Below are 21,982 nucleotides of genomic sequence, written 5' to 3'. Positions count from 1 at the left end.
AGACAATTACGTTTTTTTTTTTTTTTCTGCTTTTCCAAAAGGAGCTAATATTTCAGGGTAAATAAATGATCCTAGTGTATTAAAGAAAGCATCTGCAGAACAAAAATTAATAAATGTAGATGGAATGAAAGAATGCAAAATTGTCATTTTATAACCCCTAATAAAAATTATTCAGGCAAGAATTATGAATTGCTATCAAAACCATTCAGTGAATGGTTGAAGGGAGAATTGGACATTTGTAGGAAACAAATATCACACTGCACAGGTTAGTCTTTTTGAAGGAAGGAAAAAATACCACAGAACTTTACATGGAAGATCAAGATATCATCAGCCTAATCCACAAATAGTCATTGTAAAACTATTTGTGATTGTTCAAATAAATGTGATTTCATGTAAAGTACTCAACATCACATAAAGGCTAAAGTCTTTATTAATTTGCATATTTATAAGAAATACAGGAAATAGAGGTGAAATTTGAACACCAAAAGAAAGTAGTCAAGTACAGAAGGTAAGATATTCCATCTCAGGCAATTAGCCTGGTCTTTTAAAAATCAGTTTAAAAACAAGTGGAGGGGGGAGGGTGCTGGGGTTGTGGCTCAGTGGCAGAGTGCTTGCCTCAAAGATAAATAAACTTAAAGAAAAAAGATCTCCTAAGAATAAAACAATTTAAAAAAATTGTGGGAATTGTGAACACTAACAATCAAAAGACTAAACCAGCACATGCCTGTAATTCCAGCCAGTCGGGAAGCTGAAGCAGGAGGATCAGGAGGATCGCAAATTCAACACCAGCCTAAGCAATTTAGTGAGTTTGCTAAGCAACTCAGTGAGACCCTGTCTCTAAAGAAAATACAAAAATGAGCTGGGAATGTGGTTCAGTGGTTAACTGCTCCTGAGTTCTGAGTTCAATCCCAGGTACCCGCCTCCCCCCCAAAAAACTTTTGATTTTTAGATTAAAAGAAACGATATAGACAACCAAATATAAAGGTGGTCTTTAATTGGATCCTGGTTGGGAGAAAGCAGCTTTAACAGACAATTGGAAAATAACTCCAAATTTGTATAAGGAATATTAGACAATACTGAAATTTTGCCAAGTGTGAGGTTATTTTTATATTATTTTTTGAGAGAGAATTTTAATATTTATTCTTTATTTTTCGGCGGACACAACATCTTTGTTTGTATGTGGTGCTGAGGATAGAACCTGGGCCGCTTGAGCCACATCCCCAGCCCATGAGGTTATTCTTTTTATACAGGAATATGTTTTATAGACATACAATGAACTAACTAAGAGACCTAGATGTCTAAAGGGCACTTCAAAATACTTCAAAGAATTAAATTTAAAATCCAAGCCTTAACTTCCTAATTCACTGCTGTTACCACTAAATGCTTGTTAAATATTCATAAAATATAACTACACAGAACTCTTGCATGCAAGAGTTGAGAAGTGACCTACAGGATTCCTTTAAAAAAAAAAAGAAAAATAGGCACTGTGAAGAAAACTCTGAGGTAACAACATAATACTGTTGACAACTCAATGAGTCATGAACAGAGAGCTTTGCCCAAAAAGGGCTAAAAACATCTAGCTTTCTTAGCGTATAGAGCAGGAAAATGTAGCTGTTTCAAAATCACAGGCAACGCTTGGAGGCGGATGTGGCTGTTCTAATTGAAGAGGCAGCCCCCACCCAGAGCAAACCTCAATTATTACACAAAATCACTTAATCCTTTCTGACTTCACTGCCCCTTTTCAACCAGTCAAGTAACTCTCAAGTTGTGGTGCAGTTAGGGGACAGTATTTCAAAGACTCCTCTCTTTAGACTGGAGATATGACTCAGTTGGTAGAGTGCTTGCCTTCCATGCACAAAGTCCTGGGTTCAATCCCCAGCACCACCAAAGGAAAAAAAAAAAAAAAACTCCTCCCCTTCCAAGCTGAAGAAAGCCACTATCATCCCAAATTTTTCAACGGGGGCCTTCAAATCTCAGTAGCAGGAACTGGGGCCCTTCCTCAGGCCCTGGAGAACAAACTGGCAATCAGCAGATCCCAGATTCATTTGCCACTTTTTTTCTCCCCCTTTAAAACCATAGGGTGGCGCTATCCTCGCTCTTTCCCTACACTGGGAGCGCGGGGAAATCCACCTGTGCAATCCGAGTGAGGGAGGTCCGCCTGGGGCCTCCTATAGGCTTCGTGGCCTCCGGGGCCCCCTAAGGCCCTGCCCCGCCCCGCGCCTCTCCTCCTCGGACACCTCCTGTGCAGGTTAGCCTGCAAGTCCCCCTGCTTCTCTTCAGCAATGCAATCTCAAAAATTCTTAATATTCTGGCAAGTGGGACCACTGAAAGAGACCCTGAAAGTGGGCACTTTGGCTCAAAAGTCCGCAGCCCAGCAAGTAAGAAACATGCAAAAAGAAGTCTCAAGATCTCCAGCACTCCACCCAAGTTCTACCGCCTCGGACCAAGAATCTGAGTGTCCCGATTTCCAGCGCCCAGTCCGGGCCCCGCCCCCTCAATGCCCCTGGCTTCCGTGCGTCAGGAGTCACGTGCGGCGACTCCCTTTCCCTACCGGCAACCAGGCGCATCCTCATTCCGGAAGTCGCGCTCATTCGCACCGGGCTCCTCCCACCACGGGTGACGTCAAACTCAGCTCCTACCACTGCCCAGCCTCCGCCTCCAGGCGCGGGGAGGGCTGTCGTTTCCTTACGGTAAGCCCAGCTACTTCCGGGCCCCTAGACAGTACCAGCGAGGGTTTTGAAGTTACAGATTGGGCAGGCCTTGGACGCGTGTGAGTACAGTTTGAAAGGCCTACGACTCGCTATTTGCAGGCCACCTACATAGGAGCCTTTCCCCCTCTCCGCAACTTGTACTCCACTTGGTTCCGCCGAGACCCACGACGGTTCCGCCCCCTTCTTCCTTGTCATTGATGTTGTTGTTCTTGTCAGTGCCGCAGCCCCGACCGCCGGGAGCTCGAACCCGAGCCGGGGCCGCCCGAGTGGCGCGGTGGCGGCGGCGGCGGCAGCGGCTGCGGCTGCAGCAGCTGCGACGGCTGCGGGGGCTGCTCCGGGGACTGCGGGGGCGGCCGGGAGCCGACAGCCGGCGGCGGGGCCGGATGGCTCTGTGCGGGCAGGCAGCGGGCGCCGCGTCGCTACCCAGCGAGCTGATCGTGCATATCTTCTCCTTCTTGCCCGCGCCGGACCGGCTGCGGGCCTCGGCTTCCTGCTCGCACTGGCGCGAGTGCCTCTTCTACCCGGCTCTGTGGCCTCAGCTCCGCATCTGCCTCCGCGTCTCGCCGGCGGAGCAGCCCCGGCTCGAATTCCTCATGCGCAAGTGCGGCTGGTTCGTGCGAGAGTTGCGCGTTGAGTTCGCCGCGGAGAACTACCTGAGCGGAGGCGGCGGCCCTGGCGACGGAGGTGGCGCGGACTCGGGGCCTGGAGGGGAAGAAGTCGAGGGCCTGCAGCTCTCCACCCGTTGGCTGGAAGTGCTGCGCACCTACTTGGAGCTGGTGCTATGCGTGCTGGTCAGCATCCGGAACAACAGGTAGGTTTCTGGTGGGCCCAGTCCCCGCTCCCGACTGGCGACGGGCCCCCTTCCCTTCTCCCCGAAATAGATTGTGTGGGACGCGCCAAGCTCGCTTCAGCCTTGCTTTTTTCAGTGAAGATGTCGGTTCTAACAGGACGATTTTCTTAAGGCAAGAGGGCATAATGGGACACTTTACAGCGATGGACTCAAGTGTTTTTCAGACACCACTCCAGACACTGTCTCATTCATCCTCTTGGTGGAGGTGGGATGAAGCTGACAGGAGCTATCATTCTTCATTTCATACATGAGAGAGTCAGACTTGGAGGGTAAGGCCTGTGGGAGAAACAAAACATAACCCGGTTTTCAGACACTGAACCTTACCATTGGAAGTAGATGATGGTAGGGAAGGAGTAATGGTGCTACTGGTGTTCCATAGTTACAGAGTCCTTCTAAAAGAAGTTTTTAACAGTCATTTTTTTTTTTTCCACCTGGAATTGTTCAAATAGGCTGGACCAGATCCAAAGAGAAGGAGGAGTGGAGTGTTCGTTGAAAGTATTGGGGGAGAGGTGATTGTCAGAATTGGAAGTCTACCCCCCTCAGCGCCCTCCACCCCACCCCCCCCTCCGGCAGTGCACCTCCAGACTGAACTTGTCCCCAGTGATTCACCTAAGCCTAACACAGTATAGTTTGGGGGTGGGGATGGGGGTGCCATGGCCGGCCCATGTCTACAATGGATAAGCATGAAACTCTTCTGGGTTTGCAACAGGGCTTTACTATAATTCTGCAACTCCCCCTGTTCTAACTCAGTATCCTGATCGTAAATTTATTTCTCTTTCACCCTTTCCAAACCCTATTAGTTTGTATTTCCTACGTTTGAATATTTTGATCTTAAACCTCTTTTAAGTTGAAAGTTCAAAAATTCAGGGGGAAAACGAGAACCTTACATAGGTTTAGTACTTTCAAATTCATTTCCTATTTGAGCCTCTCACTAACCCTATGAGTCAGGGTTTGATTGTTATCCTGTTTTACAGAAACGAAACTGATGCTTTACAAGGTCAGGTGGTATACACATTGTCATGCAGCATTATTTTTCTACCAAGAATCACATTCTTCCTTTTGCAGTAAACACACTGCCAGCATTTGTGCTAAAGACGATTGAGAGCAGGCCTTGGTTAGTTGTGAATTTATATAAATATTATAGGTACATAGATATTTCCATAATTCTGTGTCCAGATCAGAAGTCAAGAGATAAGCATTATAACACCAAGTTGTATCTGGAGCATGGCTCTATTATTCCAGTGGCCTGTGTATTTCCACAGCTTTTTACATGAAGGCATTCCATTTACTTACTTTGATTTTACTGTGCAAGAGAGTCAGTTAAGTATTATTAGGCTGTTAGTATTGATTAAGTTGGAGATTCTTTCTCAGAGTTGTACGTGTAAGTTAGAGGACCAACTGACCCAGAAGTTGAAAGACTCAAACTCACTGATAAACCAAGACTGGAGTTTTAGTCTGTTCTGAAATCATATAGCCCTTCTGTGCAACCATCCAAAAAAAATGTGTGACTTTGGTCAAAGTAAAAACTAACATTTTACAGTGCCTACTTTCTTTTCAGCATTTTAATAACTTTTTGGACATATGGATGGATGAATAACATTATGTAGGCAAATAATGGCATATCACATCTTCCCTTTGTTGTTTAATTCTCCTGACCTCTTCCTCACCCCTACTACTTTTATTAGCATCCCAATCTACTTGTCTGTAAGGCCACCTATGCTTGCTGTTCTATGTCAGCAGTCACCTCTATACAAATACAGAAGACTATCATCCTGATTTTAAGATTTTCTTGTTGTCTACTATAGGAATGGAGCTACCTACACGTGATGCTGCTTTGGTAGCATATTCATGTATGTGTTTGAAATTAAACTAGTATAATTGTATTATTTGTACTAAGGATGTTTCAAAGAGTTTTTTATTGCATTTTTATTGCATTTAATTTTACATAATAATGGGATTCATTGTGATGAATGTGATGAATTTCATATTTATAACATGCACATAACAATTTGGTCAAAGAGTTTTTTAAATAAGTTTATAAATTTAGGTATAAGTTATGCCTTTTATGTTTGAAAATGTCTTGTTGCTCTAGTAATACTGGAAGTATTAATCCAGCTATCAAAAATATAGACATAACTGGTTTCCTTTAAGTTTTAACAAATCTGAAAATGTTTTAAATCAAATTGTTATTTAGTAAATCTGGGAAAACCTGATATTTCTTTCTGTAATCATAAACTACAGACATCAGATCAGGTTCAATTAAAGACCTGAAGCATAGTGTATAATAACATCGTTTAGTGGCATTTTGGTTTTCCAAACCATGACATTTAGTAACTATATAAACGTTTGATATTTTTCTTTTTAAATTTGTAGTGGTTTTGTTTTATAATTTCTGCAGTTCTACAAGTTGGAAAAGGGTATTATACCAGAGCATAAATATTGTGCTTCCAGGCTTTGTGTTAAATTGCTTTATACAGTTCATACAATCCAGACTGTTACTTTGTTTTATTCCAGATAATTTCATGTACTTCAAGAAAAGAACAAAAACTGTAACCTTAAATTGTGGGAAATTTCAAGGATACTGATCTTCAGCGAGGATAATTGACATTTTGTTTTGCTCACATTCATTGTCAGAATGATTATGGTTGCCATACTGATATCTTAGTGTTAGGAACAACAAATGAGGTGTAGAACTGGCTCTTAGAAGGTAAAACAGTCCTTCATGTTTCATAAATCCCTTATTTACAAGGGGCTAGGACACCTATCACTTGATATATAAAACAGAAATACAGTAAGGACTCAATCAACTATATGATAGGTTCAATTGGCTGAATTTCTTTCACAGTTCTCCAAAAAATTGTACCATAAAATAACAAATTCAGAAATATATTTATAGTTTTTAATTTGCTTATCATGTTGAGTATCAACTTGAAATGCTGTATTTTAGACCAATTAAGAAAAATAAGAGTCTGTGATTCATAAGATTTATGTTAATAGACTCACTTGCTGAAAACACATTCTTTCACAGTAGCCACAGGCACATTGTCATTATCTAGTTTATGTTTTTCTGGACTGTATAAAATATTTTACATAAGCCTTTTTTAATGAAATGCTAAATTGGGGTATTTAAAAGAATGAATATTGTAAACTGCCAGAACAGATTGATTTCCTGTTAAAACTCTAGATTACATCTCTCGTTACATGTGTGTAAATTGAACATTTCAATTTATGCTTCTATGCCCTCTGTTAGTCAGCTTTCCATTACTACAGCAAATGCCTAAGATAAATCAATTTAAAAAGAGAAATGGTTTATTTTGATTCACAGTTTTGGATGTTTCAGTCCCTGACTGTTCGAACCTGTTGCTTTTGGGCCTGTAGCAAGGCAGTTGATCATGGTAGGAAGCATGCTATAGAGCAAAAAGCCACTCATCTCATGTCTGGGATGTGGAGAAAGAAAGGAAGAAACTAGAGTCCCACAATCCCCTTCAAGGGCTTGTGCCCAGGACCTAAAATTTCCCATTAGGTCCAAAGTCTTGAAGTTTCTACCACTTCACAATAGTGCCACAGGTTAAGGACCAAGATTTTAACACATGGACATTTGAAGGACATTTCAGATTCAAACTATAGCACCTTCTTACAGAAAAAAATACTAGCAATTCTTTGATTTGTTGTTGTTGTTATCTTATTGATTTGACATACACAGGAAGGAAAAATCTTAGCTTTGTATTATTTCCTCAATATCAGTCTATCAAAACACAGTAACAAGATCTCTTAATAGTACATCTATAAATAAGTTAAAATTTTTGGACATTTCAGATTACTATCTAAGATGTTAGGAAGTACCTTGAAAGTTTTTACAACTGCCTTGTTTTTCTTGAAATATTTTTCCTCATCAGAGATAATAAATTGTATATGGAACAGCGTTTCACTTTTGGGAGCTGACTTTCTTATTATTATATGTTGCCTTAAAAAGCCCATTTACAGATTAAATAAGTTTGTTGGGAATCTTCTTAGTCTACACTGCCCAAGTAGCAGTTAGAGAAGTGAGGTGAGACTATGCAATCCCACAGACTCCTTACCTTAAAACTGACATAGAGGGGTTGAGGTTGTGGCTCCATGGTAGAGTGGTTGCTAGCACATGTGAGGCACTGGGTTTGATTCTTAGCACCATATATAAATAAATGAATAAAATAAAGGTCCATCAAAAACTAAAAATATATTTTTAAAAAACTGACATATTAATATGGTTCCCTAGGGATAACTTCAAGGTCATTGAGAAGAGAGTCTAAAAAAACTAACTTCCTGGAAGGGCTGCTAAGAAAGGGATTAGAGCTCTCTCCATAGGTACATTCTTTTTTTGTTTCCTTTTCTTTCTTTCTTTCTTTCTTTTTTTTTTTTTTTTTTTTTTTTGGCATTGCTGGGATCAAACCGAGGGTTTCAGGCAGACCAGAAAGTTGTTCTACCACTGAAGTACATCCCCATTCCCATAGGTGCATTCTTCTGATCACTGAGAAACTGATAAAAGGAGGATAAAATGTAAAGGAAAAAATATCTTTTTTTTTTTTTTTTCCTGTTAAATGAAGCTATTGAGCAGCTTTTGGGTGAAGTCATTAAACCTTTCCATTTTAATGTAGTATTGTCCCTGAGACAGTCTTGGAAGAACTCCACCAACTTCACCAGTTTATATAGAATCTAAGATGACAGTTACAGAAAACTTGGGTTTTTTTTCCTGAAATATTGAGAGCCTATTGTGTATCATACAGTTAAGAAAAGCTCCCTGTTCTCACTGAATCTACATCCTAGAGGAGGAAGACAGAAACAAGTAACTTAATAAAAGGTTATTTCAGAAAATCTGATGATAAAAGAGAACTATGTAATAGTGATTAGATGGCAACAGTAGATATTGATCTAGGAAAACCTCTTTTGAGAAGGATATTTGAGTTGTAACATGAATGATAAGAGTTGCCCATTGAGAGATCTGAGCAAATTACATTCTTAGCACAAAGACCTTACCACCAGACAAATTTTTGACCAATAGGAGTACTAGGAAAGTCTGACAGGACCATAGCAATGAGTATGAGAACAGTGTCATGATGAGCTTCAGTGTGAAGAAAGGAGGAGTTATATGACATGGGGTTATATGACATGTGGAATGAATTTGAAATATATTCTAAGCATAGAAGGCATTTAAAAAAATTTAAGGACAAGAATAACAAATGTAATTTGCATTAAGATCATCACTTTGGTAGCATATAATGAATAGATCAAGAGAGGAAGCAGGGAGACTAGTTGGAAAGCAATGGCAGTAATGTATATAAGAGATGATAGTAGTTTGGACTAATGTAGAGACAGAAGAGGTGGAAAGAAGTGGATGAATTTGGAATTGTAAAGCCAAGAGGACTTGCTGATTAGATGTAAGAGAAAAAGAAGCAAATATTTTTCATCATTTCTCTTTTTAAGACTCATTCCATTTTTTTTCTGGTTCTTGTGGATTTTTTTATTTTTTTTATTTGTATAATTAGTTATACATGACAGCAGAATGCATTTTGATTCATTATACACAAATGGAGCACAACTTTTCATTTCTCTGTGCACAATGTAGAGTTGCACCATATGTGCAAGACTTGCTCAATTTTCTTGACCTCCTTATTGATAAAATTATGTTTTGATAGTATGTTAAAAAATAATTTTCAATGTTAATTGTATTTAAATATACCTTTCACATGTAACTTTTTGGGATTTGGGGGTGGTGGTGATTCTTATATGGAACTTATAAATTCTGGGAAATAGGTTTAGTTAATGGTTCCTAATGAAGCTAATAAGGAATATTATTACAGGCCAGTGACTTATTTCTGGGCTCTAATGTTGCACTATTCAGTATTGTAGCCACTAGCCACACGTAGTTATTTAGATTTTATTAATTAAACAAAATTAAAGATTTGGTTCGTCCCACAAGCCATATTTCAAGTGTTTAAGAGTCATAAGTAACTAGCAAAAGCAAGGCACTAAGCAGCTCAGTGAGGCCCTGTCTCTAAATAAAATACAAAATAGGGCTAGTGGTGTGGCTCAGTGATTGAGTGCCCCTGAGTACAATTCCCACTACCAAAAAGGAAATAAAAATAGGGCTAGTGGTGTCGCTCAGTGTTGAGTATCCCTGAGTACAATCCCCACTACCAAAAGGGAAATTAAAAAAAGTGTTATGTCAGTGTAAAAACACTCACATTGAATGTGGGTTAAGAAAAATAGAATTGACCCAAGAGAATTTCATGTAATTACTTTTTTTTATTATTTGAGAAATAGAAAAAAAATTATTCATAATCTTGTTTAGCATTGGGAAAGATTTTAATCTATTTATGAGTATATTTTTTAAAAATCAGGTTCATTTGTATTCCTTGTTTCCATAGATAATTAGAATTATCTATATTAAATCCAGTTTAAGGTGGCTGCATTTTTGCATTTTTCCACTATTCTTATTACATCATGGAAATAATTTTGGATTCTCTGGTATGAACAGAAATATACACTGCCATAGGTGAAGTCCCCAATCTTGAACAACAGAAGAAAAACAAAATCTTAATGCTTGAGATCTCAGATGCTTTGTGTCTTAGTTATACTAAACAGTCCAACTGGAATCTGAGGGAAAAATTAAGGATTTTTATCCCTCTGCAATTAAATCTTGAGAAGTATTTCTTGAGTACATAGTTGGTTAATAGTTTTCGAAGAATTTGCCTAAATTGGTTTTTCTGAGACTATCAAAAGTTGTAATGGGGAAATTCTTATGTTGTAAAGAAAACAAACATGTTAGTCACTGTCATCAAAATGCCCAACAAGAACAACTTAGAGAAAGAAAAGTTTCTTTTGGCTCACAGTTTCAAAGGTTAGCTCTATGGTTAAATGACTCCATTGCTATGGGCCCAAGATGAGAAGAATATCATGGCAGTAAGGCATGGCAGAAGAGCACTGCAAAGTTAATGGCAACCAGAAAGCAGAGTAAATGGGAGGGGCAACAGGAAAGAAAAATCCTCAAAGGGCAAGCCCCCAATGACCCACCACCTCTAGCCATGCCCCTGCTGCCTACAGTTACCACCCATTCAGTCTATTCATACTAGGATGGACTAATTAGGTTATAGCTCTCCTAATCATTTTACCTCTGGACTTCCTGCGTTAACTCTTTTAAGTTTTTGGAGGACACCTCATATATAAATCATAACAAAAAATATTTTTTCAGTGGAATTTTAATATACATATTTAAATTGTGTGTTTTTCAGTAACTGTAGTTGAAAAGACAAATACAGGTTAGGTATGGTAATGTAAGCCTTTAGTGCTAGGTATTTGACAGGCTGAGGTGGGAAGATTTCTTGAACCAAGGAGTTCAAGACTAGCCTGGGCAACACAGTGAGAAACCCTCTGCACCCCAAAAAGAAAAAAATTATAGGGTATAAGCAAAGAATTTATAGTTTTCCGGCAAATGTGTTGTTTTAGAGAGATTCCTATTGTATAATATAAATGAAAACTGGTTTGCAGGTGACATCTGTGATAATTGAGTTGTAGTTAGATTGACTTTTTAGTTTTTCTCATAAATTAAGGTAAATGCACCAAATGCCAGGCCCTATTGTAGGAATTGGAGATACAGCTAATAATCAGAAAGTTCTTTATCATAGAGTTTAGTCTAATGGGAAAAGATGACAAGGATATAGTATATCAGTTGGTAATATATGCTATGAAGCAAAATAACACAGTGAAGGGAGATGGGAGTGGTAGAGGTAGTAAGAAATGTTTCTGTACAAAAATAAATACATTATGGAAGGTCTTAACTGCTGAAATAGTATTTGAAAAAAGGGAGGGACCAAGCCGTGTGTATCTCTGAAAATAGTGATATTAGCCAGGACAAGTAGTAATTGGAGAGACTCTGCAATGGGAGTATTACTGGCATATTTGAGAGACAGCAAAGAAAGCAGTAAGGTATAGAAGAAGTTAGCCTCACAAGGGGGAAGTGAGCCAGGCACAGTAGCAGATACCTGTACTCTGAAGTATTTGGGAAGGTAGGCATGAGGATTGAAAGTTCAAAACTATCCTGGGCAACTTAGCAAGTTCCTGTCTCAAAATAAAAAGGTCTGGAAATGTAGCTCAGTGGTAGACCATTTACCTGGCATGCAGGGCACTGGGTTGGAGCCCTAGTACCATAATAAAGCAGGAGACCTGAAAAATTATTTGAAAATCTGTAAGCTGCTGTAAGGACTTTGGCTTTTACTTTGAAATGAGGGACCATCAAAGCATTTTGAGCTGAGGAGTAGCATGAACTGATATTTCGAAATAATCATTCTGGGTGCTGTGTTGGGAACAGCTTGCAGCATAAGGGTGGGAGTAATTCAAGCAAAAGATGATAATGTGGCTTGGACACAAGTAAGAGCAGCAGAAATGATGAGTAGTTCGATTCTGTATTTATTTTTATCTAGAAGTTTTCTGGAACTGGGATCTGAGCACAAATAATTAGATATAATTGTATAAAGTCCTTTAAATTGCTGTTCCCTAAATATCTAAAAATACTTTTCTTTATGGTTATTCTTAATCATTTTTTTTTCTTTTTGTGTTAATCATTTGGATGTCAATAGACATGTCATTAGGGTTTAGACACAGTTTGTTTTCTGAAAACATTTCTTTTCTTTGGTGTTGAACTTGTTACTACCAAAGGACTTGTACAACAGTGCCCTGTTCGTATAGGCCTTACATAAATTTGGGTCAGTCTATTGAATTTCCCCAGAAACTTCTTGAGTTTCCTTACTGTGATCACTGGGAATTTTCCTTTACTTCTTTTATCCTCACTCACTTTTCTGCTTACAAAAACTCATTACTTTTTGGCATTTGCCTGAGTCTGTTCCTCATATGAGCTATGGATTCAGATGATAGGAGTGGGTGGGAAGGAAGAAGCAGGTGATGCTCTGAAGGAGTGTTCTTTTTTCATCTTGTGTCCAAACCACTGTTCTCATCATCTGTAACACACGCCCCTGTTAAATCTGTTTTTTAACTCAAACCTCCTTCATGTGCATTCTTCTACTATATCCCTTACGTATATAAGGAAAGAGGAAGAAATAGGGGACTGAGTCAAGCTACATTTTAACCTGGTTTATTATTCAGATGTTGCTAATAATATGGAAAAAGAATTCCACATTTAAAAACCTTAAAAAGAATAATTTTGGTTGAAGACAAAGAGGAAACATAACCACCTAAGCCAACTTTGATCTTCAGGAACTTAGCCCCACCTTCTGAAGCCACACATCCTACATACCAAAGTTTTGTTAGAATCTACAGAACCACCACCAGGGTCACTAGGCTGATAAGGCCCATTTGTATTGCCAGCACTGCAGACATTGTTTGGATGTGTTCTTGACATCCCTTCAAACCCTAAGCTGGCTTTTCTAGTCAAACAGCAGTGTTCAACAATCCTTTATTATTCCTTTATTATTACCTTTATTATTCCTCTTTTATAGTTGGTGAAACTGAAGCACAGAATACTTGAGTAAACTTGCCAGGATTACATAATTAGAGAAATGACTACCTGTTTTTCTAATTTATCTTATGAAATTATTGAACACACCAAAACCAGATACATGAATTCCAATTATATCCATCACCCCGAGTAATTTGATTTTGCAACATTTGTTGTCCTTTTTCTTTGCTAAAATATTTTAAAGCAAATTCCAGATTTCTGTGTCATTTTACCTTGCACACTAAAGTATGAAGAGCTCTGAAAATTACTGGCATTTTCATAAATACTACAATGCCATTAATATACTTAATTAACAAAGTTATCAATAATTCCTCCATATCACCTAATTTTTAAAGAAATGGTATTTTTGAAACCCTTATTTCCACTCAAAGAATCTAATAATAAGTTCATGGATGGTTGAAACTTAACTACCATAACTCCTTCACATCATTAGTACACAATACATATTTTAGTAATTGAATAAACACGGAGTAGAGTGGTCTGTAGGCTGAGTTTTTAAGTTCTAAGTGCTTGATAATATGATTTAGCCCCACATCTGGAACTGATGACTTTTAAAAATATGGTTAAAGAACACAATTAGATTAAAGAAATTCATTCTTTTTGGTGATAATAATGGCTTTTGTATGCTTTACAAAGAGGGTGAGGCACTGTTCATGATTTTGGGTTATTTCACAACATATCTTAGGACTGGTGAATAGGTTGTATCTATCAGTGTTATAGGAACCAGAACAAATTAGTTTGAAGACTTAATTTTTTTAATTGATTATTCAAAACATTACAAAGGTTGCAGAATCACATTGGTTACACATCCACATTTTTACATAATGCCATAATAGAGACTGTTGTATTCTGCTGCCTTTCCTATCCTCTACTATCCCCACTCCCCTCCCATCTTTTCTCTCTACCCCATCTACTGTAATTCATTTCTCTCCTTATTTTTTTCCCATTCCCCTCACAACCTCTTATATGTAATTTTGTATAACAGTGAGGGTCTCCTTCCATTTCCATGCAATTTCCCTTTTCTCTCCCTTTCCCTCCCACCTCATGACTCTGTTTAATGTTAATCTTTTCCTCCTGCTCTTCCTCCTTGCTCTGTTCTTAGTTGCTCTCATTATATCAAAGAAGACATTTGGCATTTGTTTTTTAGGGATTGGCTAGCTTCACTTAGCATAATCTGCTCTAATGCCATCCATTTCCCTGCAAATTCCATGATTTTGTCATTTTTTAGTGCTGCGTAGTACTCCATTGTGTATAAATGCCACATTTTTTTTATACATTCATCTATTTAGGGGCATCGGGGTTGGTTCCACAGTCTAGCTATTGTGAATTGTGCTGCTATGAACATCTATGTGGCAGTATCCCTGTAGTACTCTCTTTTAAGGTCTTCAGGGAATAGTCCGAGAAGGGCAATAGCTGGGTCAAATGGTGGTTCCATTCCCAGCTTTCCCAGGAATCTCCATACCGCTTTCCATATTGGCCGCACCAATTTGCAGTCCCACCAGCAATGTACAAGAGTACCCTTTTCCTCACATCCTCGCCATCACTTGTTGTTGTTTGACTTCAGAATGGCTGCCAATCTTACTGGAGTGAGATGGTATCTTAGGGTGGTTTTGATTTGCATTTCTCTGACTGCTAGAGATGGTGAGCATTTTTTCATGTACTTGTTGATTGATTGTATGTCCTCCTCTGAGAAGTGTCTGTTCAGGTCTTTGGCCCATTTGTTGATTGGGTTATTTGTTTTCTTATTGTTTAATTTTTTGAGTTCTTTGTATACTCTGGATATTAGGGCTCTATCTGAAGTGTGAGGAGTAAAAATTTGTTTCCATGATGTAGGCTCCCTGTTTACTTCTCTTATTGTTTCTCTTGCTGAGAAAAAACTTTTTAGTTTAAGTAAGTCCCATTTGTTGATTCTTGTTATTAACTCTTGTGCTATGGGTGTCCTATTAAGGAATTTGGAGCCTGACCCCACAATATGTAGATTGGAGCCAACCTTTTCTTCTATCAGACGCATAGTCTCTGATTTGATATCAAGGTCCTTGATCCATTTTGAGTTAACTTTTGTGCATGGCGAGAGGAGGGGATTCAGTTTCATTTTGTTGCATATGGATTTCCAGTTTTCCCAGCACCATTTGTTGAAGATGCTATCCTTCCTCCATTGCATGCTTTTAGCCCCTTTATCGAATATAGTTTGAAGACTTAAGATGAAAAATATTTCTAACTTAACTATAAAATTTTCCTGGTATATTATTATTACATGCTTTTTTTAATATCTATTTTTTAGTTGATGGACACAATATGTGTATTTTATTTACTTATTTTTATGTGGTGCTGAGGATCGAACCCAGGGCCTTGTCATGCTAGGTGAGCACTCTACCGCTGAGCCACAACCCCAGCCCTTGTTACATAGTTTTTGAGCTAGTTGTATGTTACGGATATTCTGCAGGAATGAACACTTTCCTCTACTTGAGTTCCACTTGTTATTCAACAATAATGAATGACTACTCAGGTTTCAGATTTCACTTTTAATTAAAAGGAGTATGTGGCTGGGCACAGTGGGACATGCCTATAATCCTCCTAACTCAGGAGGCTGAGGCAGGAGGATTGTAAGTTTGCTCAAAATGACAAATACAAAGGACTGGGGATGTAGCTCAAGGGCAGAGTGCCACTGCGTTCCATCCCTGGTACTACAAAAAAAATAAAAATGAAAGTTATATGTGGCACAATTAGTCTTATCTTGTTATGGAAGAGTCTCCTGTCATCAAAATGAGGCATTTATTTATTGCCACAAGTTAAGTGGGTTCTCTTCTGTGTTCTTGTCTAAATACTCTTTTTAGTTCCTTTTCTACTGTCTAAAACAATTACAAGCAATGTGGGTGCAGTTTCTACCACATGGTATATTATCTAATTTCAACATGTTATATTTGAAAGGTACCCCTGAATTGTCAATTATTTTTGTTTTTCTAACTTTTAAAGTTAATTATTTTATTTTGTATCATTAATACATTTTCATTTTGAATGGAAAAATAAGTACTAAAAAACTTTTTCCACAATTGCCCCTCATATACTATTCTAAGATAAATCACTTATAGTTTTTCCTGTCACTTCCAATAAGACCATTATATTTAAGCACACAGTTTTAAATTCAAATAGCATAAACAAAGTGGATGTCAAAATCAGGGTTCTCTACTTGTTTCTGCCTTAAGTAGTGTTGCAGACTTAGATAAGTCACTTCAATTTCCTCATCTATAAAGAGAGAAGATTGGATTCCACAAATCTTAAAAGTCTGTGTCATTATGTCTGTGAAGAAAGTTTGTTCGTGTAACAGTAATATTAGCATTTTATTGCTGCAGTTAGAATTTTTGTTAAAGTGCCCTGTAGTGTATGTTTTCAACACTGCTAGTACATTTTAAAATATTGAATAGCTAGATCCAAAACTGAAAATCTTCTGAGAGACTCTTTATATTAACTCACTAAATTTTGCTATGATTCAGTTTCAACTTTTTTCAGTGATTTTAAAGTTAAATTTTTAAAAAGGTGAAAGTTATTTAAAGCTACTTTTTTCCTTAATTCTCAAATAATGTTTATAAAAATAGAAAATGTGAAAAATTCAGAAAAAAATAAAGTAAGATTCACTAGAGATGATAATGTAATGCATCTTTCTGAAAAATTACAAGAATACTTTATTATTTTGTACTTTTTAATTAATATTATGGTATGTGCATATTTTTCTCATAATCAAAAATTCTATCATGAGAGCAAGATGGTGGAATAGGAAGTCCAAGCCTTTGTTTTCCCCACTTAAACATTAAGCTAACAATATTCAAGACAAAGATATGTTTTAAGTGCAGAAACCAGTCAAGAAGTTAAAGCACCCCAGACAAATACAAAGCTGAGAAAATTCACACCATTATGAGTAAGAGAAGTAAATTTCACTCTGCTTACATTAGCCCTTTCCCCAAACCAGCTCAGCTTAGGATCAAGAAAATCTCCTGTGACTTGTCTTTGGCGGGGGAAAAAAGAGTGTGGAGCTTGCAGCTGGCATCATGTCTTCTAACCTTTTGGTATGTTCCCCAAGGAGCCAATTTCTGATTTGTCTCATATTGAGCACTGAAAGACCCGTAGAACAGAGAACCTTGAGATAACTAACACTTGTTTGTGGAGACTGAGAAAAAGCTAAGAAGGGGGCTTTTCCTCCAGAAAGAGGAAAGAAATGAGGTAAACCTTATACCCAGTCTTTCAGTGTTATCCCCAAGGAGCTGGTTTCCATCTTTCTTCATACCAAGAACTAAAGGATCAGCAGAGCGTAGTCACCTGGAACAGCTAAGAACAAAGGGAAAGGAATGAGCACCTCCTATACCTGATACTATTTTGTGAGATTTGGGTGAAAGTACAGTTTCTTCAAATGCTGACACCAACACAACCATACAGGAGTCCCTCCTTATTCACAGCTTCACTTTCTAAAGTTTCAGTTCTCCATTCTTAACAACAGTCCAAAAATATTAAGTGGAGAATTCCAGAAATAAAAGTTCTAAATTGCATACCATTTTAATAGCCATCTCATTTATCAGAATGATTCAAGGCATCTCATTCAGGTAACCATTATTTTACTTAATAATGACCCTAAAGCACAGAATAGTGATGCTGGCAGTTCAAATTAGCCAAAGGAAAGCCTTGGAAGTGTTTCCTTGAAGTGAAAATGTGAAAGTCCTTAAGGAAAGAAAATAATCGTACACTAAGTTTGGTGGAATCTACAAAGAGAACAGATATTCTCTCTGAAATGGTAAAGATGGAAAAATAAATTTGTTTTAGTATTGCTGTGACACCTCAAACTGCAAAAATTGTGGCCACAGTGTATGATAAAAGCATAATTAAGGTGAAAAGGGCACTAAATTTGTCAGTGTAAAACATGAACATAAAACACATTTCAATTAATGGAAACATTTTGCTACAGAAAGCATTAAGTCTATATGAAGACTTCAGCAAGGGATGTCCTAAAACAGGTGACATCAAGCCATTGTTTGCAAATATGATTCAGGAATAGGTTTGGACTGAAAAAATATCAAAATTACTGAACAAACTATGCCTGCCAATGAATAAGCTATTGCCACATTTCTGGCAGAGTTAAAGGTATTGATTAAGGATAAAGAATGCCATCCAAAGCAACTTTAAATTGCAGTGAAACAAGGCCATTCTGGAACAAGATTGCCAATACAATCTACATTCGTAAAAGTGCAAAAGAAGCACCAGAGCATAAAACATGGAAAGACAGATTAACTCTGGTACAGTAGTGTACAGAATGATAAACCCATGAGCTCACAAAAGCAAAATAAAAATTACACTTTGAAAGAGACCATATTTTATATGTCTCTTGTATTTTATATGTCTCTTGTATTTTATATGTCTCTATATGTTATTATATTTGTTCTATTGGTTGTTAATTTCCTACTGTGCCTAATTTATAAATTAAACTATATAAATATATACATATAGGAAAATTTTTTCGTATATATAGAGTTTGATACTGTTGTCTCAGTCCACCACTGGGGGTGTTGGAACATATTTCCCTGCAGATGAGGTAGACCTCCTAAACAAGGAACATGAGAAATGAAGAAAGCAAGACATAATCAAATATAAATGTATAGTAACCAATCCAAAGGAAACGGAGATTTATGCTGGATATAGTGGCACATGCCTGTAATCCCAGCAACTCAGGAGACTAAGGCCACACATCACAAGTTCAAGGCCAGCACCTTAGTGAGACCTGTTTCAACTTTTTTTTTAAAGGCTAGGGATGTAGATCAGGATGCCCCTGTTTTTCTCCCCCTATACTGCGAAAAGAGAAGAAAGAAAAGTAAAAGTTGGAGATTTATGATTTAGCTTCAAAGAATTCAAATTAATCATCTTGGAGAAGCTCAGTGAAAGAAAACATTGAAAGACAACTGAAAATTTAAAAAGTAAATAAATGAACAAATGAGTATTTACAAAGAGCAGGAATTAATTTTTTAAAGCAGAAGAAACATACTTCAAAAGAAAACAATACAATAAAAGTCAGAGGAACAAAAGAAAAAAAATGAATGAAGAAAACTCACGGAAACTAATAAGATTCCATCAAGTGAACAGATATAAGCAATGAAGTCCCAACAGGAGAGAGAGAGAAAGAGAAAGGAGCATAAAGGCTGTTTCAAGATGGCACCAGGCACAGTGGTGCACACCTATACTCCCAGCAGTGGGAGGCCAAGACAGGAGGATCACAAATTCAAGGCCAGCCTCAGCAACTTAACGAGACCCTAAGCAACTTAGTGAAAGACCCTGTCTCAACATAAAAAATAAAAAGAGTGGGGATATAGCTCAGTGGTTAAGCACCCTGGGTTTATTCCTAGTACCAAAAAAGAAAAAGAACCACTAAACATTTCCTAAATATGAGGAGGGAAATGATTCTAGATCATTTCATCCAGATTGATGAAGCTTCCTATTTGGTATTAATAGAAAGAACCCAAGGTGGCATACACCAACAGCATTATGGTCAAATTGTCCAAAGACAGAATGTTTTGAAAACAGCAAAAGTGACTTATCACATGTAAAAGAACATCCATAAGACTCTGAGCAGTTTTCTCAGAAGAAACCTTGCAGACCAAGAAAGTGAAATGATATGCCCACAGTACTTGAGGGGAGGGGGAGAACCTGCCTACTAAGAATAATACTCAGCAGTGCAGAACATCAGAAGTGAAGAAGAGATAAAGACTTTCCCAGATAAACAAAAGCTGAAGGGGTTTATCACGGCTAGATCAACTTTATAAGAAATTTTAAACAGAGTACTTCACATTGAAACAAAAGACACTAAGTAGCAACACAATCCACATGAAAGTATAAAATTCAGTAATAATGGAAAATGTGTAGATATAGAATACTATTGTAATGCTTGTGAGTAAATCACTGTTGAAAGAAAAATGTCGAGAATAACTGTAGATAGGGGCTGGGGCTGTAATTCAGTGGCAAAGTGCTTGCTTTGCACATGTGAGGCACTGGGTTCGATCCTCAGCACCACATAAAAGTAAACAAATAAAATAAAGGCATGAAGGCATGCTGTCCATACACAACTACCAAAAATATTTTAAAAGAATAACTGTAGATAAAATAATGAATTTACAATATAAAAATATGTAAACTGGAGCATCAGTAACAGTGTGTGGGGATGTGTAGAAGACTTGTACACGAGCAAAGTTATCTAAAAGTGCACTCTTGGAGATAAGAGTGCACTTTTAGATAACTTTATCAAAATAAGATGATTTTTGGTAGGCCCCTGATAACATAAAGGAAAAAAGATATAGTAGATACACAAAACACAAAGCATACCGTTATAAAAATAAATCAGACAGCAGGAAAAGAATGAAAGAATGTCGAAACAGGAAAGAAAATGGCAGTAGGAAGTTTTGCTCTTCAATAATTACATTAAATGCAAATGAATTAATTCCCCCATCAAAATACAAAGTGGGGCTGAATAGATTTTTTAAGATATCCATGTGCTCTCTACTAGAGACATAAGGATACACATAGCCTGAAAGTGAAGTAATGGGAAGAAAAACTATTCCATACAAATGGTAATCAAAAGAGAGAGAGGTGGCTATGCTAATGTCAGACAAAATAGACTTTTAGGTCACAAACTGAAATAAGACACAAAAATGGTGTTATAATTTAGATGTGAGGTGTCCCCCAGAAGCTGATATGTGAGACAATGCAAGAAAGAGGTGAAATGATTGTGTTACAAGAGCCTTAACCTACTAATTAATGAATTAATCCACTGGTATGGATTAATTAGGTGGTAACTGTACACTGTGGTAAGGAGGTAGCTCATCAGGGCATGACTTTTGGGTATGTATATTATCTATGGTGAAGCTGGAGGAGGTTAGTTAACAGAATGTGCCTTTGGGTTATGTATTTTGTTCCTGGTGAGGGGAGTCTCTGCTTCCTAGTGCCATGTTCCAAGCTACTTGCCTCCACTATGCACTTCTGTCATGATGTTCTGCCTCATCTCAGGCCCTGAGGAATGGAGCTGGCTGTCTGTGGAATGAGACCTCTGAAACCATGAGCCCCCAAATAAATTTTGCCTCCTTTAAAATTGTTCTTGTAGGGTCTTTGGATCACAGCAGTGAGAAAGCTGATTAAAACAGATTGTTATTTTAGAATGATTTTTAAAAAGTCAATTCATTAGGAAGATATAACAGTTACATATGCATCCAACATCAGAGCACCTAAATATTAAATCAAATATTTACAGAACTAAAGAGAGAGATACACAGCAATACAATAGTAGTGGGATATTTCAATACCCTACTCTCATCAATGGATAAAATCATCTAGACCAAAAGTCGGTAAAGAAATAATAGAATTTAAACACATTATTCACCAAATGGACCTAAAGATAAACATCGTGTGGGTGTGTGTAGCATTCCATCCAACAGGAGCAAATTCACATACACAAACTTGTCAAATACAACCAGAAAGTTCTCCAGGATAGGTCACATATATAGCCTACAAAGCCAGCAGTAACAAATTCAAGAATATTGAAATCACATCACATATTTTCTTTTCACCACAATGACATGAAACTAGAAATCAGCAATAGGAGAAAAACTGAAAAATTCACAAGTACATAATTCTAAACAAATAGTCAAGTACAGCAAGTCAAATCTTTTTCTTTTCTTTAACAGAAGGAAAGAGATAAGAGCAGAAAAGAAAAGGAAAAAAACTAGAAAATATCACAAGACTGAGTCACTTTTTGAAAAGATAATTCTAGAATAAGAAAACTCAAAAATAGATACAAAGGAGGAGACTGATACCACAGAAACACAAGGGATCAGAAGAGGCTACAATGAACATTCATATACCAGCAAACTGGCTAACTTTAATAGAAAT

The 21,982-nt window shown here is 37.6% G+C and overlaps 1 protein-coding gene across 1 annotated transcript in view; it reads left to right on the top strand.

Moving 5' to 3' along the window:
* The first annotated feature begins 2,721 nt into the window (after positions 1-2,721).
* The window catches only part of Fbxo33 (F-box protein 33), a 39,898-nt gene continuing 20,637 nt past the window's right edge, over positions 2,722-21,982 (top strand). Inside the window, exon 1 of the mRNA XM_076850235.2 lies at positions 2,722-3,522. Within this exon, the coding sequence (XP_076706350.2) occupies positions 2,909-3,522 (614 nt within the window). The 5' untranslated portion in view covers positions 2,722-2,908. The remainder of the gene's footprint in view (positions 3,523-21,982) is intronic.

The sequence above is a fragment of the Callospermophilus lateralis genome, chromosome 3, assembly GCF_048772815.1.
Source record: "Callospermophilus lateralis isolate mCalLat2 chromosome 3, mCalLat2.hap1, whole genome shotgun sequence".
Lineage (NCBI taxonomy): Eukaryota > Metazoa > Chordata > Mammalia > Rodentia > Sciuridae > Callospermophilus > Callospermophilus lateralis.
Note: the sequence above shows the minus strand (reverse complement) of the source record. Positions and strands in the feature narration are given on the sequence as shown.